The sequence below is a fragment of the Plecotus auritus genome (assembly GCF_963455305.1).
Source record: "Plecotus auritus genome assembly, chromosome: 10".
NCBI classification, from domain to species: Eukaryota; Metazoa; Chordata; class Mammalia; order Chiroptera; family Vespertilionidae; genus Plecotus; species Plecotus auritus.
In genome coordinates this window covers 47,396,510-47,417,714 of record NC_137785.1, presented here as the reverse complement: position 1 = coordinate 47,417,714, position 21,205 = coordinate 47,396,510, and the positions used below count along the sequence as shown (strand labels likewise).

At 45.7% G+C, this 21,205-nt stretch overlaps 1 protein-coding gene across 3 annotated transcripts in view; it reads left to right on the top strand.

Moving 5' to 3' along the window:
- The window catches only part of PRMT7 (protein arginine methyltransferase 7), a 45,752-nt gene that overhangs the window by 19,875 nt on the left and 4,672 nt on the right, over nt 1-21,205 (top strand). For all 3 annotated transcript variants that reach the window (XM_080645661.1, XM_080645662.1, XM_080645660.1), the window contains exons 6-14: nt 6,054-6,166; nt 9,254-9,495; nt 9,719-9,899; nt 14,396-14,523; nt 14,971-15,106; nt 15,967-16,050; nt 16,441-16,488; nt 17,126-17,215; nt 20,679-20,840. In XM_080645661.1, coding sequence (XP_080501787.1) covers nt 6,054-6,166; nt 9,254-9,495; nt 9,719-9,899; nt 14,396-14,523; nt 14,971-15,106; nt 15,967-16,050; nt 16,441-16,488; nt 17,126-17,215; nt 20,679-20,840 — 1,184 coding nt within the window. The remainder of the gene's footprint in view (nt 1-6,053; nt 6,167-9,253; nt 9,496-9,718; nt 9,900-14,395; nt 14,524-14,970; nt 15,107-15,966; nt 16,051-16,440; nt 16,489-17,125; nt 17,216-20,678; nt 20,841-21,205) is intronic.

The following is a 21,205-nucleotide window of genomic DNA, read 5'->3' as shown; positions in this document are numbered from 1 at the left end:
CATCTAGTTAACTTTTCATTTCTGGTATGTATTTTTTAATCTCTATAATGATTATATTTTTATAACTTTATTTTTTCTCCTTATGTTCCATTAAATACTGAACATATTTATAGCAGCTATTTTAACACTCTTATCTCCTATTTCTGTCATCTCTGTCATCTAGGGGTTTGTTCTGTTATCCTAGATCTGGGCTACATTTTCCTTCTTGGCATATCTAGTAATTTTTATTTGCTGTGTATAGTGGAAATTTTGCCTTGCTAAGTGCTGGATTTTGTTGTATTCCTTTAAAAGCTTCATTTGGCATGCAGTTAGGTTACTTGCAGATCAGTTTGGTCCTTTCCAGGCTGTTTTTAAGCTTTGTTGAAGCAGAGTTAGAGTAGCTTTAAGTCATGGCTTCTCAACAGCAGCACTGTTGACATTTTGGGCCTGATAATTCTTTTTTTTTTTTTTTATGGAACTGAGACTTTATTTTATTTATTTTAATCTTTATTGTTCAGATTATTACAGGTGTTCCTTTTTTTTTCCCCCCACATAGCTCCCCTCCACCTGATTCCCCACCCCACCCCATGCCCTTACCCCCCGCCACTGTCTTCATCCACAGGTGTAAGATTTTTGTCCAGTCTCTTCCCGCACCCATCACACCCCCTTCCCCCTGAGAATTGTCAGTCGACTCCCTTTCTATGTCCCTGATTCTATTATATTCACCAGTCCATTCTGTTCTTCAGATTTTTTATTCACTTGATTTTTAGATTCACTTGTTGGTAGGTATGTATTTGATGTCATTTTGTTGTTCATAATTTTTATCTTTACCTTTTTCTTCTTCCTCTTCTTAAAGAATACCCTTCAGCATTTCATGTAATCCTGGTTTGGTGGTGATGAACTCCTTTAGCTTTTTCTTGTCTGTGAAGCTCTTTATCTGACCTTCAACTCTGAATGATAGCTTTGCTGGGTAGAGTAATCTTGGTTGTAGGTTCTTGCTGTTCATCATTTTGAATATTTCTTGCCACTCCCTTCTGGCCTGCATAGTTTCTGCCAAGAAATCAGCTGACAGTCGTATGGGTACTCCCTTGTAGGTAACTAACCGTTTTTCTCTTGCTGCTTTCAAGATTCTCTCTTTGTCTTTTGCCCTTGGCATTTTAATTATGATGTGTCTTGGTGTGGTCCTCTTTGGATTCCTCTTGTATGGGGTTCTGTGCACTTCCTGAACTTGTAAGTCTATTTCTTTCACCAGGTAGGGAAAGTTTTCTGTCATTATTTCTTCTAATAGGTTTTCAATATTTTGCTCTCTCTCTTCTTCTGGCACCCCAAAAATTCGGATGTTGGTATGCTTAAAGTTGTCCCAGAGGCTCCTTACACTATCTTCATATTTTTGGATTCTTTTTTCTTTTTGTTTTTCTGGTTGGGTGTTTTTTGTTTCCTCATATTTCATATCTTTGGTTTGATTCTTGGGGTATGTTGATCTACAGTTGAGTTTCTGTATATTCTTTATTTCAGACAGTGTATGCTTAATTTCTGACGGGTCCTTTTCCATTTTTTTGGCATTCTCATTAAGATCCTTAAAGGTTTCACTAAGTTCCTCAGTGGTTTTTAGAAGATTCTTGAGTAACCTTATAAATGTGGTTCTGAACTCTATGTCATCCACTAGTTTGCTTTCCTCTATTTCTTTCATTAGTGACATGTTTCTTTGTCTCCACATTTTGCTGCTTCCCTGTGTTGATGGAGTGGCTTTGTGTGGTAGGTGACCTATAGGGGCCAGTAGCTCAGCCTCCCCAATCACCTGAGGTGGACGCTCTTGGTACACCCCTTTGTGGGCTGAGTGCAAAGTCTTGGTGTAGTTAAGCCTTGATTGCTGTTGGTACACTGGGAGGAATTGACATCCAGGCCAATCGGCTGTGAGGACCCTCTGTGTCTATAATGGAAGAACTGCTGCACTGGAGACACACTTATGGTGCAGGACTTGTTTCAGTGGGGCTTTGGTGCTCACTGAGTCTGCCTCTTGAATGTGTCACTTATGGATGTGAGGAGTTGAAATCTGGTGTCTCACACTGACCACTAGGTACACTGGCTTCTGGATCTCCAATGGGGTGCAGGTCAGCTACTGTCTGAGGCCACCCAGCAGGAGCTACAGCGAGAACTACAGTTTTCTCTTCTTTGCTTGGGGTTTGGAGGTTTTGGAGCTGTCTGACCCGGGCTGCAAGTTTGCTAGGTTAAGCTGGGATAGGGCAGGCCATTCATATGCTAAAGCCGCTGCTTGGAGCTTGGGTGGGTTTGTAGGTTGTATGGGGGGGGTCTCAGGGCGTCACTAGGCTAGGGCGTGGCAAACAGCGATGGCTGCCAGTAAGCCGGCTCTGCATCTCAGACCCCGTCCCGCGCCCCAGCGCAGTAAACAATTATTCCTGTGCGTAGCCCTGCAAGCAAGCCACCCTCACTTTCTGACCCAAGTGCAGACAGTCCAGCTTCTCCCCGTAGGAGTTTGGGTCCCCCGCGTCTCCCCAGAAACTGGAGTTCGGAGTAATCGGGAGCTTGTCTCCCTTTGGGTTGAAAAAAGCAGCTCGCCCAGTGGCCCACCGCCTGCCCGATTTGCGCGCCTCCGTACCTCAGCTTTTCAGCGCTTGTGCACGTCTCAATGCTCTTTTCTCTTTCCTTCTAGTTGTAGAACTTCCACTCAGCCAGCTTTCCCGTGGTTCTGGGTGATAGACGTTTTGTCTTTTAGTTGTAGTTTTGAAATTGTTGTGCAAGGCAGCAGTTTAGGTGTTTACCTACGCCACCATCTTGGATCCTCCCCGCCTGATAATTCTTTGTTGGGGGGTGGGGAAGCTATTCTGAGCATTGTAGGATGTTTATCCCTGGCCTCTAACTAGTGGAAATCAGTAACACCTCCCTCCCTGTTGTGCCAACCAAAAATGTCTTCAGACATTGCCAGATGTCCCAGGGTGAAGGATAGTTTCTTGTATAGGTCACCCCTGTTGAGAACCACAGCTCTGTGGCTACTTTAGCCAAACTGGTAAGGCAGTTCTAGGGTCTCTGCTGAGCGTCTGCGTGCTGGCTGATCAGAACTGGAATGTTGTTACCCAGTCCTTTGTGAACTCTGGAAATTGTTCACCTTATAGCTACATGGTTATTTTTACCCGGCCTTCTAGAGTCCTACCCTATGTGTGTGTGAATATATTCAACAGTGACCTAAGGGGAGTCCTGTGCAGGTTTCTGAAGCCCTTTTCTGTGTAACTTTCTCTCTGGTTTTCTCTCCTGCAAGTCCCAGATGCCTCAGCTTCCCTGAACTCCAATCGCTGTTTCCTTAACTCAGCAAGATTGCAGTGCTCTGCTTACATTTCCGTTCCTGTACTGTGGTCTGGAAAGAGCCGGCTTGCTAAAAGCCAGAGCAATAGTAGGGGTCACTTTGTGTCCCTTCTTGGGGAATAAACTGTGTTGCCTCTTGTTCAACATCTGAAAATGTTTGTTTCATATATTTTGTCTGGTTTTCTAGTTGATTACAGTGGATTGATAAGTCCGATTCCAGTTACTCTGTTTTGGCCAGAGGTGGGGGTTATTTATTTATCTTTAATATGTTTTTATTGATTTTAGAGAGAGGAAGGTGAGGGATAGAGAGGTAGAATGATGAGAGAGAATCACTGATCAGCTGCCTCCTGCACACCCCACACTGGGAATTGAGCCTGAAACCTGGCCATGTCCCTGACCATGAATCGAACCGTGACCTCCTGGTTCATAGGTCAATGCTCAACCACTGAGCAACACCAGCTGGGCAAAATTTGTCTGTCTTGATAGCACAGAGATCGACCAGCAGAGCAGCCTTTGCTATGTCACTCTCTCTGTGACTCTGTGCCCTCTTCTAGGCTGTGTATTGTGTACACACACCCTGCATGAGGCCATACCCCTCAAATCCTTTAATGCTTTTTCTTTGTAGCGCTTATCACAGCAATAATGACATCATTATGTAATTATGTATTTAATGTCTATATCCCCACACAGCTGAAGCATTCTGAGGTCATGGACTGTGTGGTCTTATTTATTCCATTCCATAACTTGTATATGCCTGGCATGAAAGAATTCAGTAATATTTGTTTAGTGAGTAGATTGTCAACTTTGCTTGGTCCTTAGCCCCTTGTACATGGGACTTTATTTCCACTCTTCCAACTTGACAAGTGGCTTTCTTATTGCCAAGGCTGATGGTCTTCCCTCTGCTTCTCCTCTCAAACACTGCAGCCCTGGTACTTCTGCCATTTAGTCTTCCTATTCTCCCCCAAATGCACGTTTTCCAAGGTTCTTTCCTCAGCTCTTTTTAAAAATAGCATCTAAGTTTGTTGCCCGTTTCCCAGAGATGGATGGATTACACACAGGCATGTGTGCAGCTGACTCAGGGGGCATTTGTTCATCCATCCCATCATGGGGTAAGACCTAGGAGGCACCTGGAGTAAGCACCCCTCCTCAGGCTCTCACTCACATGTTAGACACCAGGCTGTCAGGAGTATTTGTTGAAATTCACTGGGTCATAAGCTTTATTTATTTGATGCAAATTTGGGCAATAAATCATTTTAAATTATATAATTAACTTAAAAATTATTCAGGAGGCAGCATCTGCAGAGCTTGGTGATTGATTGGATGTAGAGTGATAGGGAGGAATCAAGAATTCAGCTAATGTTTGCTTACAGTAGCTGGGTGCTAGGCATTGTTCTAGGCACTGGGGTACAGTGAACAGACCAGTCAGGGCCTCTACTCTCCTGGAGCTAGTAAACGATGCCCAGGTTTCTGGACTGTGTGGTAGTGCCATTCATTGAGGTGGAAACATCAGAGGGAGAAGCAGGTGAATGGGGGTGGGATGTGATTGGCTCAGTTTGGGATGGTGAATTTCAGTTGGAGTTTTTAGCATCATATCAGAGAGGATAGGTAGGGCCACTTGGGAGGGTGTTCTCCGTGCAGAGGACAGAAGTTTCTTCTTAGCCACCATTCACATCCTATTGCCATTGAGCACAAGTGTACTTCATAGGAAGTGGGTCGTTTTTACCTTTGCTAGCCTAACCACTGCTGCATGGAGCAGATCTCGTTACCCCCCCTTAACAGATGAGGTGATTGATGGTCAGCGCTGAGGGTTCAGGCTAGAAAGCACGCTCAAAGCCCAGGTCTCCATGACTCAAGGTTCAGGCTCTGCTGCACTGTTCTTTGAACCACTTTAATGCTTCTGTTCTCTTGCATCATCCATGAAACTTGTCTTCTCTGTAGGGAAGATGAGTGGGCTTTGTCAAATTGTAATTCATGAACCATTAGGAGTGTTCAGTTAATTCTCCATGATGAATGGCCCCTTCCAAAGTCTGTTTTGTCTCTTGGCTCATTAAAAATTATAACTGTAGAAGTAACATTACATTATAGAAGTTTAGAAAATGGAGTTAATACATCCTCCCTAACCCTACTTTCCCAAACAACTGGTATTTGGGGAATTGTTTGATAACAAGAAATGAACTTAATTCAGTTGGATTGAGTGTAAGGCACTGGGGATTCTGAACCCTGGGTATCAATGGAAATTATCAGCCTCTCTATCTTGCTTTGGTTTTTCTCTCCCTTTCTGCAGCCTAGATATAGTTGAAGTACCAGCATTCAGTTTTTGCTTTTCAAATAATTTTTGCTAATTTAATAATTAAGAGTTTAATTGTTCATTTGTTTACAGGAAACTTGAAAGAGCAGTTGTACAGCAAATTTATGTCCATAAAAAAGCAAAATCATCATCTCCAAGATAACATTTTCAACATGTCTCTCTCTTTTCAAAGAAACTGTCAAAGATTGCCACTACCCAAACTCCTTCACCTGGATTGGCCTATATTCTCTTAACCAAGACTTAACAATTTTAGCATTTTTATATATGTATATGGATTTTTTGCTAAACTGTTAGAAAATCAGTTGAGATATGACACTTCTAAATACTTCATCATTTATATGTACTTTCATTTTAATGACTTATTAACCTTTTATCTGGCATATATTTGCTGTTAATATTTTTTCTAGTCTGTTGCTTGCTTCTGACGCTGTTTCCTTGTATTTCTCAGATGGTGACATGCCATGCCGTGCCAACATCCTGGTCACGGAGCTGTTTGACACGGAACTGATTGGGGAGGGAGCGCTGCCCTCCTATGAACACGCACACAGGCATCTCATGCAGGTAGAGATGAGAGCCTCCCTCAGGCGTATTGCTGTGATCTCAGTCAGCTTACACAGCTCTTGTTGATACACCGTGCTCTTCACAGCCTGAGTCCTCAGTACCTCTCCATATACCCTAAGACACCCTTTATTCCTGCAGGATTCTCCTTAATTACGACTTCTGTGCCTCTTGAATGCCAAGTCTGGGTAGGTTAGAGTCAAAAGGCAAGAAATTATCTTCCAATTCAATTCAATTTAGCCAACATTATTTGAGTGTCAATGTGTAAAGTGTTCTAGCATCCAAGGAGAAGTATGAGACATCCTATTGCTCTAACCCACGTAGTCAGTGATGGTGAGGATTTGGTGGGCTGAATGGAGAGGCAGACAGAAGCACCACCGCCATATGGTTTGGGACTGGTAGAAAAGATCAGGGAGGCATGTAGAGGGGGTGGAATTTGGAAAGGCACTGGGGAGAGGGAGAGATGTCCCAGGTAGAGGGACCTGTTTGGTAGGTCACTGAGAACATCAGCTGGACGGGCAGGGGGACTGTGAGCTAATGGCAGAGAATGGAGGAGCAGGTGGAAAGCCTTGAAGGCCAGGCCAATCCAGGTAAAGGAGTTTGGGTAGTGGCAATCTTTGACAGTTTCTTTGAAAAGAGAGAGACATGTTGAAAACGTTACCTTGGAGATGTTGATTTTGCTTTTGTATGGACATAAATTGGAAGTGAAGACCCAGAGGCAAAGGCCAGCCAGGGAGGTGTGTCTGCTGCTTCTGCTGGCACCTGCCCTGTGGTCACTGAAACTGTCCCAGCCAACAACTCTTTTTGGGGGTTCTTAGTGCTCTCAGAGAGAGGAAGGACGCTCCTTCCAGGGCAGTCAGGACCAGAGTCCACATTATACAGTCAGCATGTGACTGTGATTGTTCTGTAGATCCCCACACTTTGTGAGCTGTCTCATTGTTTCCAAAATATAAATTCCTTTTCTAGTAACGTTAGTAGTAACAATTTCCATTTTTCCACATTAAAACCACCAACTAGATATATCCCTGAAACAGAGAACAAGGATATTTGGAATTTATGTTAATGTTGCCCAATTTGTCTTTAATTCATCGTATTAAAAAGGTAGGCAGACAACTGTCCTCAGTTTCCTCTCCCAGCTGGCCTGTACCAGCCAGGTATGCATTGTCCACTCTAATCACTGTCCCCACCTGCCATCCTGTGTCTGAGCTTGAAGGATTTAGGGCTGGCACACAAAGACTTCTATTGCCCTGACCCTCTTCCTGTCTTATTGAACCGGGATGTTGGCATGTCTGACAGATAGTCCATGTAGTGTTGACCCAGGGATTGATCTTAGAAGATGCATTTATTGAGCACCTTCATTTTTCCAGGCCCTTTTTTGGGTGTCAAGAATATAAAGGTGAGCTCCTGGGGAGGCAGGTAGGTGAGCAGGTCATCACAGCACAATTTGGGTTACGCGCTGATGCTGGTCAGTAGGGTGAGATCCTGCCTTCTGATGTGGGGAAGGTAGAGGGCTCCAGGAAGATGAAGCTCAAGCTGAGTCAATCTTGAAGAGTGATCAGGTGATGGCCTGGCAGGTGTGGGGGTATTCACAGCAGAGGAGATCAGCATGCCAAAGACATGAAGGTGAATTGATGCAGTGGCTCCCAGATCCAGCAAGTAGTTTGGATTATGGGTAGTGTGGGAGGTGGGGTTAGAGATGTGGCTAGATTGCTGGCAGGGCTAGACTGAGAAGGGCTGCCATGCTCCAGAAGGGTTTTCAGCAGGGGGTTGATTTATGCAGGCAGCCATGTAGAAAGCAGTTGGGGAGCAAGACCAGAGGCAGATAGGTGGTTAGAATCATCCAGGCGCTGGGCTGGGTGGGCCTCAGGTAAGGCCATAGAAATGGGCCTGAAGAGGTAGACTCGGGGAGGAGGAAGGTGGTCAAGGGCTTAGTGATTACTTATATGGGGAGGCATTGAGGATGATGCCAGAGTTTAGGGCTTGGGTACCTGGATTTAATGGTGGTGCTCCCTGTCACCTGGGAGAATGGGAGGACCAGGCCCAGGAAGGTGAGAAAAGGGTGAAGTTGGATTTGTCCATTTTAGACAGAAAGAGTTTGATTTGTCTGAGGGTCAGCCAGGAAGAAAGGACCAAGAGGCCTTTGGTAAATGGTATTTGGCAAATGAAGATGGAGTGGTTGAGGTTAGTTATTCTTTCATGTGGAGGGAGAAAGAAGGTGGTCCAGACCAGGTCTCTGGGGAGCCCCCTCTGTGAGGGTGGGCCGGGGGCACAAGAATCCAGCTAAAGCAGTGTTTCTCATCCGGAGCCATGTCTGGAGACATTTTTAGTGTCACAATAGGGGTAATGGGGTGGTGGTGCAACCATTATCTTGTGGGTGAGACCAGGAATATTGCTAAACATTCTACAATGCCCTTGGGAGAGAAAAAAAAGATCCTGCAACAAAGGATCTTCTGGCCTAAGAGGTCACTAAGAGCTGAGATAGAGAATCCCTGTGCTTGGCATTTCCATGTGGTAGCTGCTGTGAGTGTCCTATTTTCAGCTGGGCTCCTAGTGCCTGGTGTGTAGAGGATGGCGATGAATGAGGTAGGAGGAAAACTGGGCGAGGAGAGTGGTCGGCAGTGCCCGGTGAGGCCAGGAGTCAGGTTACTTGAGGGTGGACACTTGTCCATTGGTTGTATGATAAGAAGGTTCTGGTGTCTGGGCAAGAGCTGCACTGAGGGAAGCTCTGAGCCCAGTGCCAGAATTAGTACAGGGAGAATTGGACTCTTTCTTCCAAGTCTGTGTGGGAGTTAATCAGCATGATGACAATTAAGGTTTATTTTTGAAGTATTTAAGAGTGTCAGATAGCTACGAACTTATCTGATGACATAAATCATTGTAGGCATAACGTGTAATCCTTTTTCAAATCTACTTTCTTTTTTTTTTCTCTCCCAAGGGCATTGTGCTGAAAATAGATGGCTATGCTGGAAAGGTGTTAGATGTTACTAAACTAGCCTAATATGAAGGAATAACCCTCTGTTGTTCAGTTGGAATTATTGTGGGTCAGTGTGCCTGGTTTATTTTATTGTTTTATTTTTAACACAAACTTAGGAAGATTGTGAGGCAGTGCCTCACAGAGCAACCGTCTATGCACAACTGGTGGAGTCCAGAAGGATGTGGTCATGGAACAAGCTCTTTCCTATCCGAGTTCAGACCAGCCTTGGAGAGCAGGTCATCGTCCCCCCCTTGGAACTGGAGAGGTGCCCTGGTGCACCCTCTGTCTATGACATTCAGCTGAACCAGGTCTCACCCACTGACTTCACTGTTCTCAGCGATGTGCTGCCTATGTTCAGGTACCAAGGAGCAACCTGGGTTGATGGTACTTTGAGACAATTGGTGGAATGGGGGTCTTTGGAAGTTCTTTTTGAGTGGAGAGGAACCCAGCTGATGTCACCTGCCTCTGAAGGCAGGAGTCCATTGCAAACAAGTCTCATTGCTGTTTATGTCACCATAAAAGCTTAAAAATGGAGTGTGTGAGCTTAAAATATGTTTAAGTCCCTGAATATTCTTCCACAGTGTGGACTTCAGCAAGCAAGTTAGTAGCTCAGCAGCCTGCTATAGCAGGCAGTTCGAACCTCTGGTGTCTGGCCAAGCTCAAGTGGTTCTCTCCTGGTGGGACATTGAAATGGACCCTGAGGGGAAGATCAAGTGCACCATGGCCCCCTTCTGGGCACACACAGACCCACAGGAGCTCCAGGTAAGAGTAGGAGCTGAGCATGTTTTCATGTAAATCGGGAAACGTGTCCACTTTTTGTTACGGGAAAATAGCATGTTGACCCTTAGATTCACCAGAATTTAGAGCCAGAAGGGACTGTGTCAGAGTCATTGTCAAAGAAGAGTTGTTGTTGTTGTTTTAAAGAAAGGCTATTGCCCTGCTGGTGTGGCTCAATGTTTGAGCATTGACCTATGAATCAGGAGTTCACGATTTGATTCCCAGTCAAGGCACATGCCCAGGTTGCGGGCTCAGTTCCCAGTGGAGGCAGCCGATCAATGACTCTCTCTTGTCATTAATGTTTCTATCTCTCTCCCCTTCTTCTTTCCTCTCTCTGAAGTCAATAAAATATATATATGTGTATATATGTATGTGTATGTGTATATATATACACACACACACACACATATATATATGTATATATATATATATGCGCACACACACACACACACACATACACACATACTAGAGGCCTGGTGCACAAAATTCGTGCACGGGGTATGGGGGTTCCCCTCACCCCAGCCTGCACTCTCTCCAATCCGGGACATCCCTCTCACAATCCTGGACCACTGGCTCCTAATCACTCACCCGCCTGCCTGCCTGGTCGCCCCTAACTGCCCCCCCTTGCTAGCCTGATCGCCCTTCACTGCCTCTGCATGCTGGCCTAATCACCCCTAACTGCCCCCCTGCCAACCTGGTCACCCCTAACTGCCCCCCCACTGGCCTGGTCGCCCCTAACTGCCCCCTACTGCTGGCCAGGTCACCCCCAACTGCCCCCTTCCTGCTGGCCTGGTCACCCCTAACTACCCCCCCACCCCGCCGGCCTGGTCGCCCCCAACTTCCCCCGCACTGGTCTAGTCGCCCCTCACTGCCCCCCCTGCCAGCCTAATTGCCCCCAACTGCCCCCCACCCCCGCTGGCCTGGTCGCCCCTCACGGCCCCCCTGCCAGCCTGGTTGCCCCACGCAGCCTGCTGTTCAGTCATTTGGTCATCCCTCACTAACCCCCCTGCTGGCCTGGTCGTAGGCAGCCATCTTGTGAGGGTGTGATGATCAATTTGCATATTACCTCTTTCTTATATAGGAGGAGATATATATATATATATAGACACACACACACACACACACACACATATATATGTAAAAAAGATAGATCTCTCAGGCCAGGTTCATGCTCAGCACCAGTGGACACCCTGAACTGTAGGGAAGCTACTATGCTGGCTCTCCCATCACATCAACTTGAAATAGAGAGCTACAGCTTATCTACAGACTCATTTTCTTGGTCTCAAAATCTACCTTTCCCAGGTCAATTGAAAGTGGGTGGAAGACATGAACTACAGAAAAGGTAATACAAAGTACTCCTTAACCTGTGAAAAGTTGGTCAGCTTCACTTATAAAAGCAGTGAAGATTTAAACTGCAGTGAGATACCATTTTTTACCTGTTAGTGAATAAAATTCAAAAAGTGGGGCAGCACACTGTGGTGGAGCTGTGGGGAAGAGCAGGAAGTGATTGTTGGGGCATCCCTGGCACTCAGTGAGGCCCAGTTCCTCACGATGGAAAGTGATGCCACTTCTAGACATTTAGGCTCTGGATAGATATGCATATGAGTAGAGTGATGTGTGTGCCAGGATAGTCTACAGCCCTGATTTAAAAGACTGGAACACCCCAGAGGGCACCAGTAGAGGACTGGCTAATCCATTATCCTACATTCAGTGAATGAGGCAGCTCACTGTGCACTGATGTGGAACAATCTCCAGGATATATCGTTAAGTGAAGCAAAAGTAGAGGTTCAGAGCAGTATGTGGCATGCCAACATTGGTGTTATTAAAAATGAAGATATATGTGGATGAGTGTGTGTGGTATGTGACTGTAAAGGTATCTTTGGAAGAGTTTATAGAAATCAGTAAAAATAGTTACTTCTGGGAAGAGGGCTGAAGATGAGGGGTGGAAAGGACACTTTTTTTTTCACTCTATGACCCTTTTATAGCTTTTGAATTTTCTCTCATGTGCATGTGTTATCAACCCCTCTACATACACACTCAGAGGGAAAAGTGGGGAAGGTGCTTCAGAGCTGAGGAATCAGAGCTTCCCTTTCTACCTGGGAGATGCTGAGTCCCTTCCTCTATGTCCCTCCTTCTGTTACTACTTGCAGGACACTGGCTTTGTTTTGATTGGTTCTAGGTATACGCAGGTGACTTAGGGAAGGCCTAGCAGCCCCCTGTTGCTCCTTGAGTTACTGCTTAGACTGAAAGGTTATGACTGCTGTGGGATTGTGGTCAGTTCCCTTGGCCTTGTGAGCTTCCCTCTCCAAACTGTCTTTCAGGCCGCTGGCCCAGTTGGGCAGGCATGTATCCAGGCAGTGGGTGTGAACTTCCCTCTTCTATAGCCTTTGTCCTCTGCAGGCTGAGTGTGTGTGAATTCCACAGAGTTGAGATTGGCACTAGACTGCTTTGTTCCTCTCTAGGAGTGTGATGTTGCAAAATTACATGGATCTTCATGTAAGACATGCTGGAACCACATAATGTCCAAACCAAGACTCAGCCTGGCCCAGTGCTTGGAGCAGGGCCTCGTGTCTAGGCAGCAGTGGTAGGTGCTTGTCCCCAAGTCGCCTGACAGTGCGGCTTGTGTCCTTTCTCTACCGGCAATGGCTTTTGGACTGAGGAATTCGAGGAGCTGCTAATGAATCTCCCTCCTGACTTCACCAAACTGTTCTTGATCTGAAATCTTTTCAGCCTGTCTCACCTTAGACAGTGGGTTGTCAGCAGCTCTTTAGCATTAGGACCTGGAAGGCTGGTGTGTGGGAAGGGCACAGTGACAGGGAAGCACCAAGGGAACACCGAGGGGTGAGGGAAAGGCTTCTTTTGTCTTAGGATCAGTTTGCATAGCAGGGAAAGAACAGTAGCTTTTAGTGAACCTATTTTCTCCTGTTATTGTTTATTTTTTCCAGAATGTATGTGTTTACGTTTTCATTTGTTAGCTTTTCTGTCAAATAGACATCTTAGCTATAGGGAATGCCATTCACCTGCTTTTTAGTTACATCTAAGAGTAGGTAGGGTATGATGTGGTCCTGGTATGGAGTGTGCAGCAGTCGTCTCATCAGAGTTGAGCCAGGCACCCACTGTTTAGGACAGTTATTTCTTTTTTTAAAAAAGAGGCTTAAAGATTATAAGAATAATTTTGTTCTATATAAACCTCATTATATAGAAAAAAAATGAATTAAGTCACTTGTAAGCCTTCCATCCAAAAGAATTTCCTTTCTTTGCATCCTTTCCACATGCATGGGTTTTTGTCAAACTAATTTTTGTATTTTTCTGCTGCACCATAGTCTTCATATTCATCATTTTAAATGTCTGCGAGTTTCTGCCTAAGAAATTATCCATTTCTGAACTGTTGCACATTTGGGTTGATCTCAGTTTTTGTGAGTATAAATAATTCTGTAACATGCATTTTTACATAACTATAGCTTTTTTCTTTTCTTACTTTTTTATTTTTAAAGAATAGTTTATTGGTTTTTAGAGAGAGAGGAAGGGAGAGGGGGAGAGAGAGAGAAACTTCAGTGTAAGAGCCGAACATCAATTGGCTGCCTCCTGCACTCCAACGAGAGATTGAGCCTGCAACCCCAGCATGTGCCCTAACCAGGAATCGAAATGGCAACCTTTAGGTACACAGGATGACATTCAACCAACTGAGCCACACAGGCCAGGGCAATTCTTTTCTTTTTTCTTCTTTTCTTTCTTTTTTTTTTTTTCCATTTAAAAAAAATTTATTAAACTGGTCCAGTCTCTTAGAAAGTTTTCATTCAGGCTGTTCCTATAGAGATTCTAAGAGGTTTTGAGTCTTCTCTTCTCTTTTCTTTGTTTTGTTGTTGTTTGTTTTTTTAAAATAGAATCCTGAATGTGAGGTTTATAGTATCAAAAAGGATCGACAAAGCTTATTAAAAGGTTGACTCTCAATCATTGTAAATAGTTTCACAATTTAGAGTTTTCCACATCTTTAAAAACTATTTAATTCAAAAGAATAAAATAAAACCTTCCTATACTATTTCCCTAACTTTTTATTTTGAAAAATTTTAAATTCACAGTATAAGTGAACATGAGCACTAATGTGGCCTTTACTTAAATTTACAATTGTTAACATTTGCCATATTTGCTTTCTGTCTCCCTTCCTCTCTGCCTTCCTCTTCCAGGCCCCCACCCCCACAAAAGAGGGTCAGGAGTCTCCTCCCCTGAGCCCTTCTTCTTGAAGACGGCTGCCCTAAACCACATTTTATCTCCCTAAAGCCAGTAGTGTTCCAGCAAGCTTTCCAGCCATTAGCCTTTCTGACTTGAGAATTTTCTTCTTTATCTCTTTGGCCACAGTAGCTATCTGTTGTCCACACTGTGGTCTCCCTGCAAACTGATTTGTGGCTGGGTTTTGACTCCCGGATTAGAAGCGTTGCTCTTGTTGCAGCTAGTGACTGCTGATTCTTTGTTTCCTGTTTCAGTGGCGGGACCACTGGATGCAGTGTGTGTACTTCCTGCCACAAGAGGAGCCTGTGGTCCAGGGCTCAGCCCTCTGCCTGGTAGCCCACCACGACGACTACTGTGTGTGGTACAGCCTTCAGAGGACCAGGTATACACCGAGCCTCGAGGGGTGGGCACTGGGCCTGTGACACTACTCATTTATGTAAATTCCCCTTTTACAGACTTTATGTGTCTATAACTGGGAATTATAGAGGCATGAGTGGGCACATTTATATCTGAATAGAATAAAATAAGAGCAAAAGTCTGTGACTGGATGTGTCATCACCTGTTGCATGTACTCAGAAGAGGTTGTGCCCATTGTGGGGCCCCTAACTGGAACAGACATGTATGAGAATCTTGAATTAGAGGGTCCTCCAAGCTCTAATGCCTCCTTGAGAGCCAGAGACTAGCACCAATCTAGGAAAGGACTGTGGGTGTGTCCTCTGAGGCCCATCTTAATTTCTCTGGGGCAGGTCCCTGTGCCATGTTTTCATGCTTGCTGGTGTCTCTAGCAGGTCACACTCACCACTCTGTGTCTGTTCATTTGCTGGCCCAGCCCCAAAAAGAATGGGAGAATCCACCCAGCACGGCCCGTGTGTGACTGCCAGGCTCACCTGCTCTGGAACCGGCCTCGGTTTGGAGAAATCAATGATCAGCACAGAACTGATCAATATGCCCAGGCCCTGAGGACGGTATGTGTCTAGCCTCTTGGGTGCTTGTGGGCAAGAAGGAGATTGTCCCGTGGGTCCCAGCTCATTTGTTGCTTTTGCCTTCTCTTCTCCCTGGTCTGAGTGACTTCAGCCAGCTCCTTCCGGGTGGGTGCTCAGGTGAGCCTGAGCCTGTTATGGGTCTTGCTGGGGGCTTGTTCTCTGCTCACCCGCAAGAGCCTCCAGCTGACAGCTTCCCGTTGGCCCCTGCCTTTGTCCCCCTGGAACTTTGCCTTTGTGGTCACCCACCAGCAATTCCTGTGGGTGGTCCCAGTGGACCCAGCACTCATTCGTCCTTTGATCTGCTGCCTCCTTTCTGAAATTTTCTAAAATGTAAATCTGGCCATGTAACTTTCCTCCCTGAAAGCCTTTGCTCCCTGCTGCCTATAGCAGGGGCCTCTTACCTGGGGACCACACACAGGATTTGGAGGGGTGTCTCTTGACTCCTTGGAGTAGTATGCAGAAGTATGTGTATACATGCATGCATTTTGGTGTAGCGAGGAACTTAACCATCCTAAGTTTCTCTTAGATATGTGCCCTATAAAGGAATCCCTGTCTTTGGGGAGTCACTCAGCAGGCCCACAGCTGTCCGTGCTGTGACAGAGGCCTGTCATCGTGGACTGGGAGGTGACCAGTGGAAAATGGGGCAGGCCTTCAGGTGGGCCTTCTAGGACAGCCTCCTGATCTCAGGGTCTGGGTTGGGAGAGGTGAGTCAGGTGGATGTGTTGGAGGATGGGGACTGGCTGCCACATGGTGTAGTGGGCAGTGGGATCTGTCAGTTTACCAACAAGAATTTCTTGACATACTTTAAGAAAACTTGTGCTGAAGTTGCTCTTTTCTGGCAGGTGCTGAAGCCGGACAGTATTTGCCTGTGTGTCAGTGATGGCAGTCTGCTCTCCATGCTGGCGCATTACCTTGGGGCAGAGCAGGTACTGGACATGTGCTGCTCACTTAGCTTCCTGAATGCAGCTATTGAGTTAGGGTGCCGTGTGGTCTGGGTACACAGTTCTGTAACTAGAGCCTTTGCAGGTGCAGCTACCATCTGTGTAGCATGCTTGGTTCAGAGTTATGGGTTTATTGCCTCCGTGTGCCGGCAGGAGCCAGGCTACAACATTGACCTATACCTGCAGCTCCGCTGTCAGCTGCCACCTTGCTCCAGGGTCAGTGCGGAGCATGGATGCTGTCTAGCGGGTAATGAGCACAGGTGGAGGTGGTTACGTGGTGTCTTCTGCCTGGGAATGATTTTGCCCCATTTTAATCTTTAATTTTGTTCTCTGTTAAGTGAATCTCCTACACTAATAGCATGTTATTCTCTCTAGGTACTTACAATAGAGAGTTCAGCAGCTTCTCATAGACTGATGAAAAAGGTAAGTGATAATTGTTGTTACTGAAATAATGAGGGGACCTGCGGTGCCTGCCTTCCCAAGTCTGGCACTTACTGCTTTGAAGTAGTGTGGGTACCAGGGCACTGGGAGAAGCAGCAGCAGTCTGCTTGCTCCAGTCTGGCCTAGAAGTCTTCTAGGGCTGTCATTGATTAGAAACAGATGCATAGACTTTGTTTTGTTTTCTGGCTAAAGAAGTGTAAGCTTTTCTCCTCACTTGAAACTAAAAAATTAAATTCTTCCTATGATTTGTTTCTGGGACACCAGTGCCCAGGGAGTCATTGCTCACGGGTTGGCCTGTCTGGTTGGTTCCATGATGGTTTTCTCCTCCTGGCCAGTGATTGGTTTTGTTTTCCTCTCTGAAGGAGAACCTACCTCCACCAGAACTGCAGGCCTATTGCTAAGTCCTGTTGATGTGCCTGAGAGAGAAATTTCTTTTTCTGTTGCATTTTGTTAGTGATCTCATCCCTGGTGTATAGGATGCCCTGGAGGGGAGAATTTCCACAAGGCAGATAAAAGTGGCGCTCTGGAACTAATTGGCCAGAAAGCTGCAGACAGAAAAAGCAACGATGAGATGTTTTTTTCTGGACAAAAATAATACTTTTGTTGTTTTATCTCTAAGATCTTCAAGGCTAACCACTTGGAAGATAAAATTAATGTAATAGAGAAACGGCCTGAATTATTAACATCTGCAGACTTGGAGGGTAAAAAAGTGAGTAACGAGAGTTCACAGTAGAGGCACAGCACTCGATGGCCCGAGCTCTCCCCTCTCTTCTCCAGCCTCATGGAGGGTCCCTTGTGGAACTCACCAGCTAGGAAGTGGCCACTGTGGAGGGTGTGAGGAGGGGTGGCAGAGATGCCCGCTGAGCAGATACTTGCACTGCTCTGAACTCTGGCTAATCTCTGCTCCCTGAAGTGAGGGCAGCCAGCTCTGCTAGGAATAACAGCAGCACACGATGTCCTCCTCCCTGTTCCCTGCACAGCTCTGTATGCTTCGCCTTCCTGTTCACCTCCTGCCGCAGTCAGTCGGGCTTTGTCCCCAGTGTGTGCCTCCCACCTTAGTAACCTCTTAGTAACTAAACACAGTCTCCTGCATGCTTCCTCTCACCAGGCCCCTGGAACCTGACAACCCAGGGCCCTCTCTCCTTAACACACTTCTTCTTAGGGTTTTAAGAGACTGCCTTTTCTAGGTTTTCTTCTTATTTTTCCAGTTCCTTCCTCTCAGTTCTTTGTGGGCCTCTCTTCCTTCACTTGATCCTTCCCTGGGAAGTTCTTGGTGCTCCCTCCTTATCTATCATCTCTGTGACTCCTCTCCAGTGATAACATCCTTTTCCACATGGGAATCTGTGAGGGACAAATGTTGTGTCTCCAAGTATCAACTGGGTGTCTTTCCTCACATGTCCCACAGGCCCTTAAAGCTGGAACCTGTCATCTTTCTTGCCAACCTTTAAAACAGATTTTTTGAGATATAATTGACATACCATCAAATCAACCCATTTTAAGAGTACAATTTAATGATTTTTTTAAAGTAAATTTATAGAGTTGTGCAACTATCACACAATCTAGTTTTACATTTTCTTCACACAGCCCCCAGCTCCAGGCAACCACCGATCTGTTTTTTGTCTATAAACTTGTCTTTTCTGGGCATTTCATATAAGTGGAATAATACAATATATGGTCTTCTCTGTTGGGCTTCTTTCACTGGGCATGTCTTTGAGGTTCATCCATATTGTAGAATGTGTCAGTATTTTGTTCTCTTTTTTTGTTGTTAATCCTTACTGAGGATATTTTTTTGCTTTGATTTTTAGAGAGAGTGGAAGGGAGAAAAGGAGGGAGAGAGAGAGAGAGAGAGAGAGAGAGAGAGAGAGAGAGAGAGAGAGGCATCAATGTGAGAGATACACATCGATTGGTTTTCCTCCTGCATTTGCCCTGACCAGGACTGGGGATGGAACCTGCAACCCAGGTACATACCCTTGACTGGGGATTGAACCCACCACCCTTTGGTGTGAGGGCCAAGGCTCTAACGACGGAGCCATACTGGCCAGGGCAGTATTTTGTTCCTTTTTAATTCTGATTGGCACCCCACTGTATGACTGTGCCATAGTTTGTGTATCCATTCACTTGTTGGGGGTATTTGTATTGTTTCCAGGTTTTGGCTGTTTCAGCGCTGCTGTGAACACTGGTACCTAAGTCTTTGTGAGGATACATGTTTTCAGTCTCTTAGGTAGCTGCCTTGGCTTGAATTGGTGGGTCATGAGGTATTTTTTAACTTTTTAAGAAACTGCCAAACTTGTCCAAAGTGGCTGTACCATTTTACATCCCAGTCACGTATGAGGGTCCCTGTTTCTCTGTATCTTTACCAACACTTGTTGTCTATTGTTTTTATTATGGTCATTTAGTGGCTGTGCAGTGATATCTCATGGTTTTGATATGTGTTTGCCTAATGCCTAATGATGTTGAACACATTTTCATGTGCTCATTTGCTCTTCTATGTCTTATTTAGTGAAATATCTATTCAAATCTTTTTTCCATTTCCCCCTATGCCTTTTTAAAAAATAACAATTTATGACCCATTTAAAACACACACTTAAATGATTTATTATGTTCATAAGGTTGTTCAGCATTCACCCCAATCAACTTTAGAACGTTTTTATCCCCCAAAAGGAGGAACTTTGCCCATTAGCAGTCACTCCCATTTGCCACCAATCCTCCCAGCCCTAGGCAACCACTAATGTACTTTGTTTCTGTATCAATGGCCATTTCTGGACATTTCATGTAAATGGAGTCAGGTGATACGTGGTCCCTTTATGATTGGCTTATTTCAAGATTCATACATGTTGTAGCATAAACCAATACTTAATTTCTTCTTACTGCTGGGTAATAGTCCATTGTATGGAATGGGGAATACCACATTTTGTTTTTCTGTTTATCAGTTGATGGACATTGGGGTTGTTTCTACTTTTTTGGCTCCTATGAATGCTGGTATGAACATTCATATACAAGTTGCTCTTTTCCCCCCTCATTGATGAGGATTAAAAAGGCATTTAAATTCTTTAAGCCATTGATATGGTGCACTAGCTAGATTCCAGGTCACTGGGGTGGTGAATAGAAGTGGTGAGCGGGGCATTCTTGCCTTGTTCCCGATGCTGGGGGTGGGGAGCACTCAGGACCAACACTTTCCTATCTTCAGTGTCTTCCTTCTGCATCTCCGTCACCTCAGCCAGAAACCCTGACATCGTCTTGGACTGGTGCCCTGTCTCTTCAGCATCTGCCACATCTTGGTCTCCCTTTTGCACACTCCCCACTCCTTACAGTACTCACCCAAGTCCCCTCCTGTCCCTGCTCCATCTGCAGGTGGTGTCCTCATAGGCTTCCTGGATGTCAGAGGGCTCTTTCTAAAACACACCCCTTCTCTGATTAAAGGTTTAGTGGCCCCCTCTTGCCTCCTCAGCACAGTCCAGTCCCCTTAACCTGTCATCAGTTGCCTTTGGGTGACCTGGCTCCTCTCCACCTCTCTGGCATCACCCTTTACCACCCTGCCCTGTGTGCTCATCTGGTGAGCTCCTGAGAGGGCCTCCTCTCCCACCATATGTGCCTCTGTCCGTCCACTGTCTGGAGTCTCCTCTCCCTTGCTTTTCGGACTCCTACTCATGTGTTTCATGTCTGCTTCATTTACTCAGCACATGTGTACTGACCATCTGCTCTGGGCCAGGCACTTTGCTCAGTGCTGGGGTTACTGTGCTGCCAATGGCCCCATTTCCGTGGTGCTCCGAGCCTCGTGAGGGAGAATGATGGACACTAAAAATAAATTGTCAAGATAAGCTTTGATGGAGATGTACGGGGCCATCCTGGAGGCCCTTCTTGATGCTCTTACCTCTGAGGTCCTCCACGTGCCCCTTCCATGCATCTGTCAAAGCTAGTCGTCCTCCGCGAGGACAATCCCAGCCTCACCTGCTCCCTCTTCCATTCAGCACTCCTGAGGGTGGGGCTTGTTTCTGTTTTTCATCTCTGTATCCTCATGGGCAGGTGCAGACCTGGCATACTTCTTTGTTGACTGAGTGAGTGAGCAAATGAATGGCCTGTTACTTCCATGTACCCGTGAAACTTGTGACCTGTGTTTCTTTTCAGAAGAGTCCTTCTGATGTATTGGTTCTGCTTCTCGCTCTGATCTCCAGGTCTCTGTCCTGCTGGGTGAGCCGTTCTTTACCACCAGCCTGTTGCCATGGCACAATCTGTACTTCTGGTATGTGCGGACTGCCCTGGACCAGCACTTGGGGCCTGGCGCTGTGGTGATGCCCCAGGCTGCCTCGCTGCACGCTGTGGTCGTGGAGTTCAGGGTAGGCCACCCAGAGGTTTTTTGCAGACGGGTCAGGGGTACCTTGCTTTCTTGCAAAGACTTGGGTGTAGATGGTGGTCCTCAGGTCTGTGTGATTTGGTCTCTGCTTTTCTGTTTCAGCACCTGCCGGGCTGAATAGAAGATGCCTGTCTTTTTTAAAATGCAATAATTTGACATATGAAATGGAATTGGCTATGTGTTGTCATTGTACAATATGGCTTATCAGGATAATTAAAATATATAAATTAAGAGTTTCAGAAGACGTGCTGTGCAGCTTGCTCTGCTCTCATTAAGAGTCCAGGCTGCACTTGTTAAAAGCCTTTTGAGATGGGAGAGTCACCTTTATGCGAGAAAAAATTGAAAAGC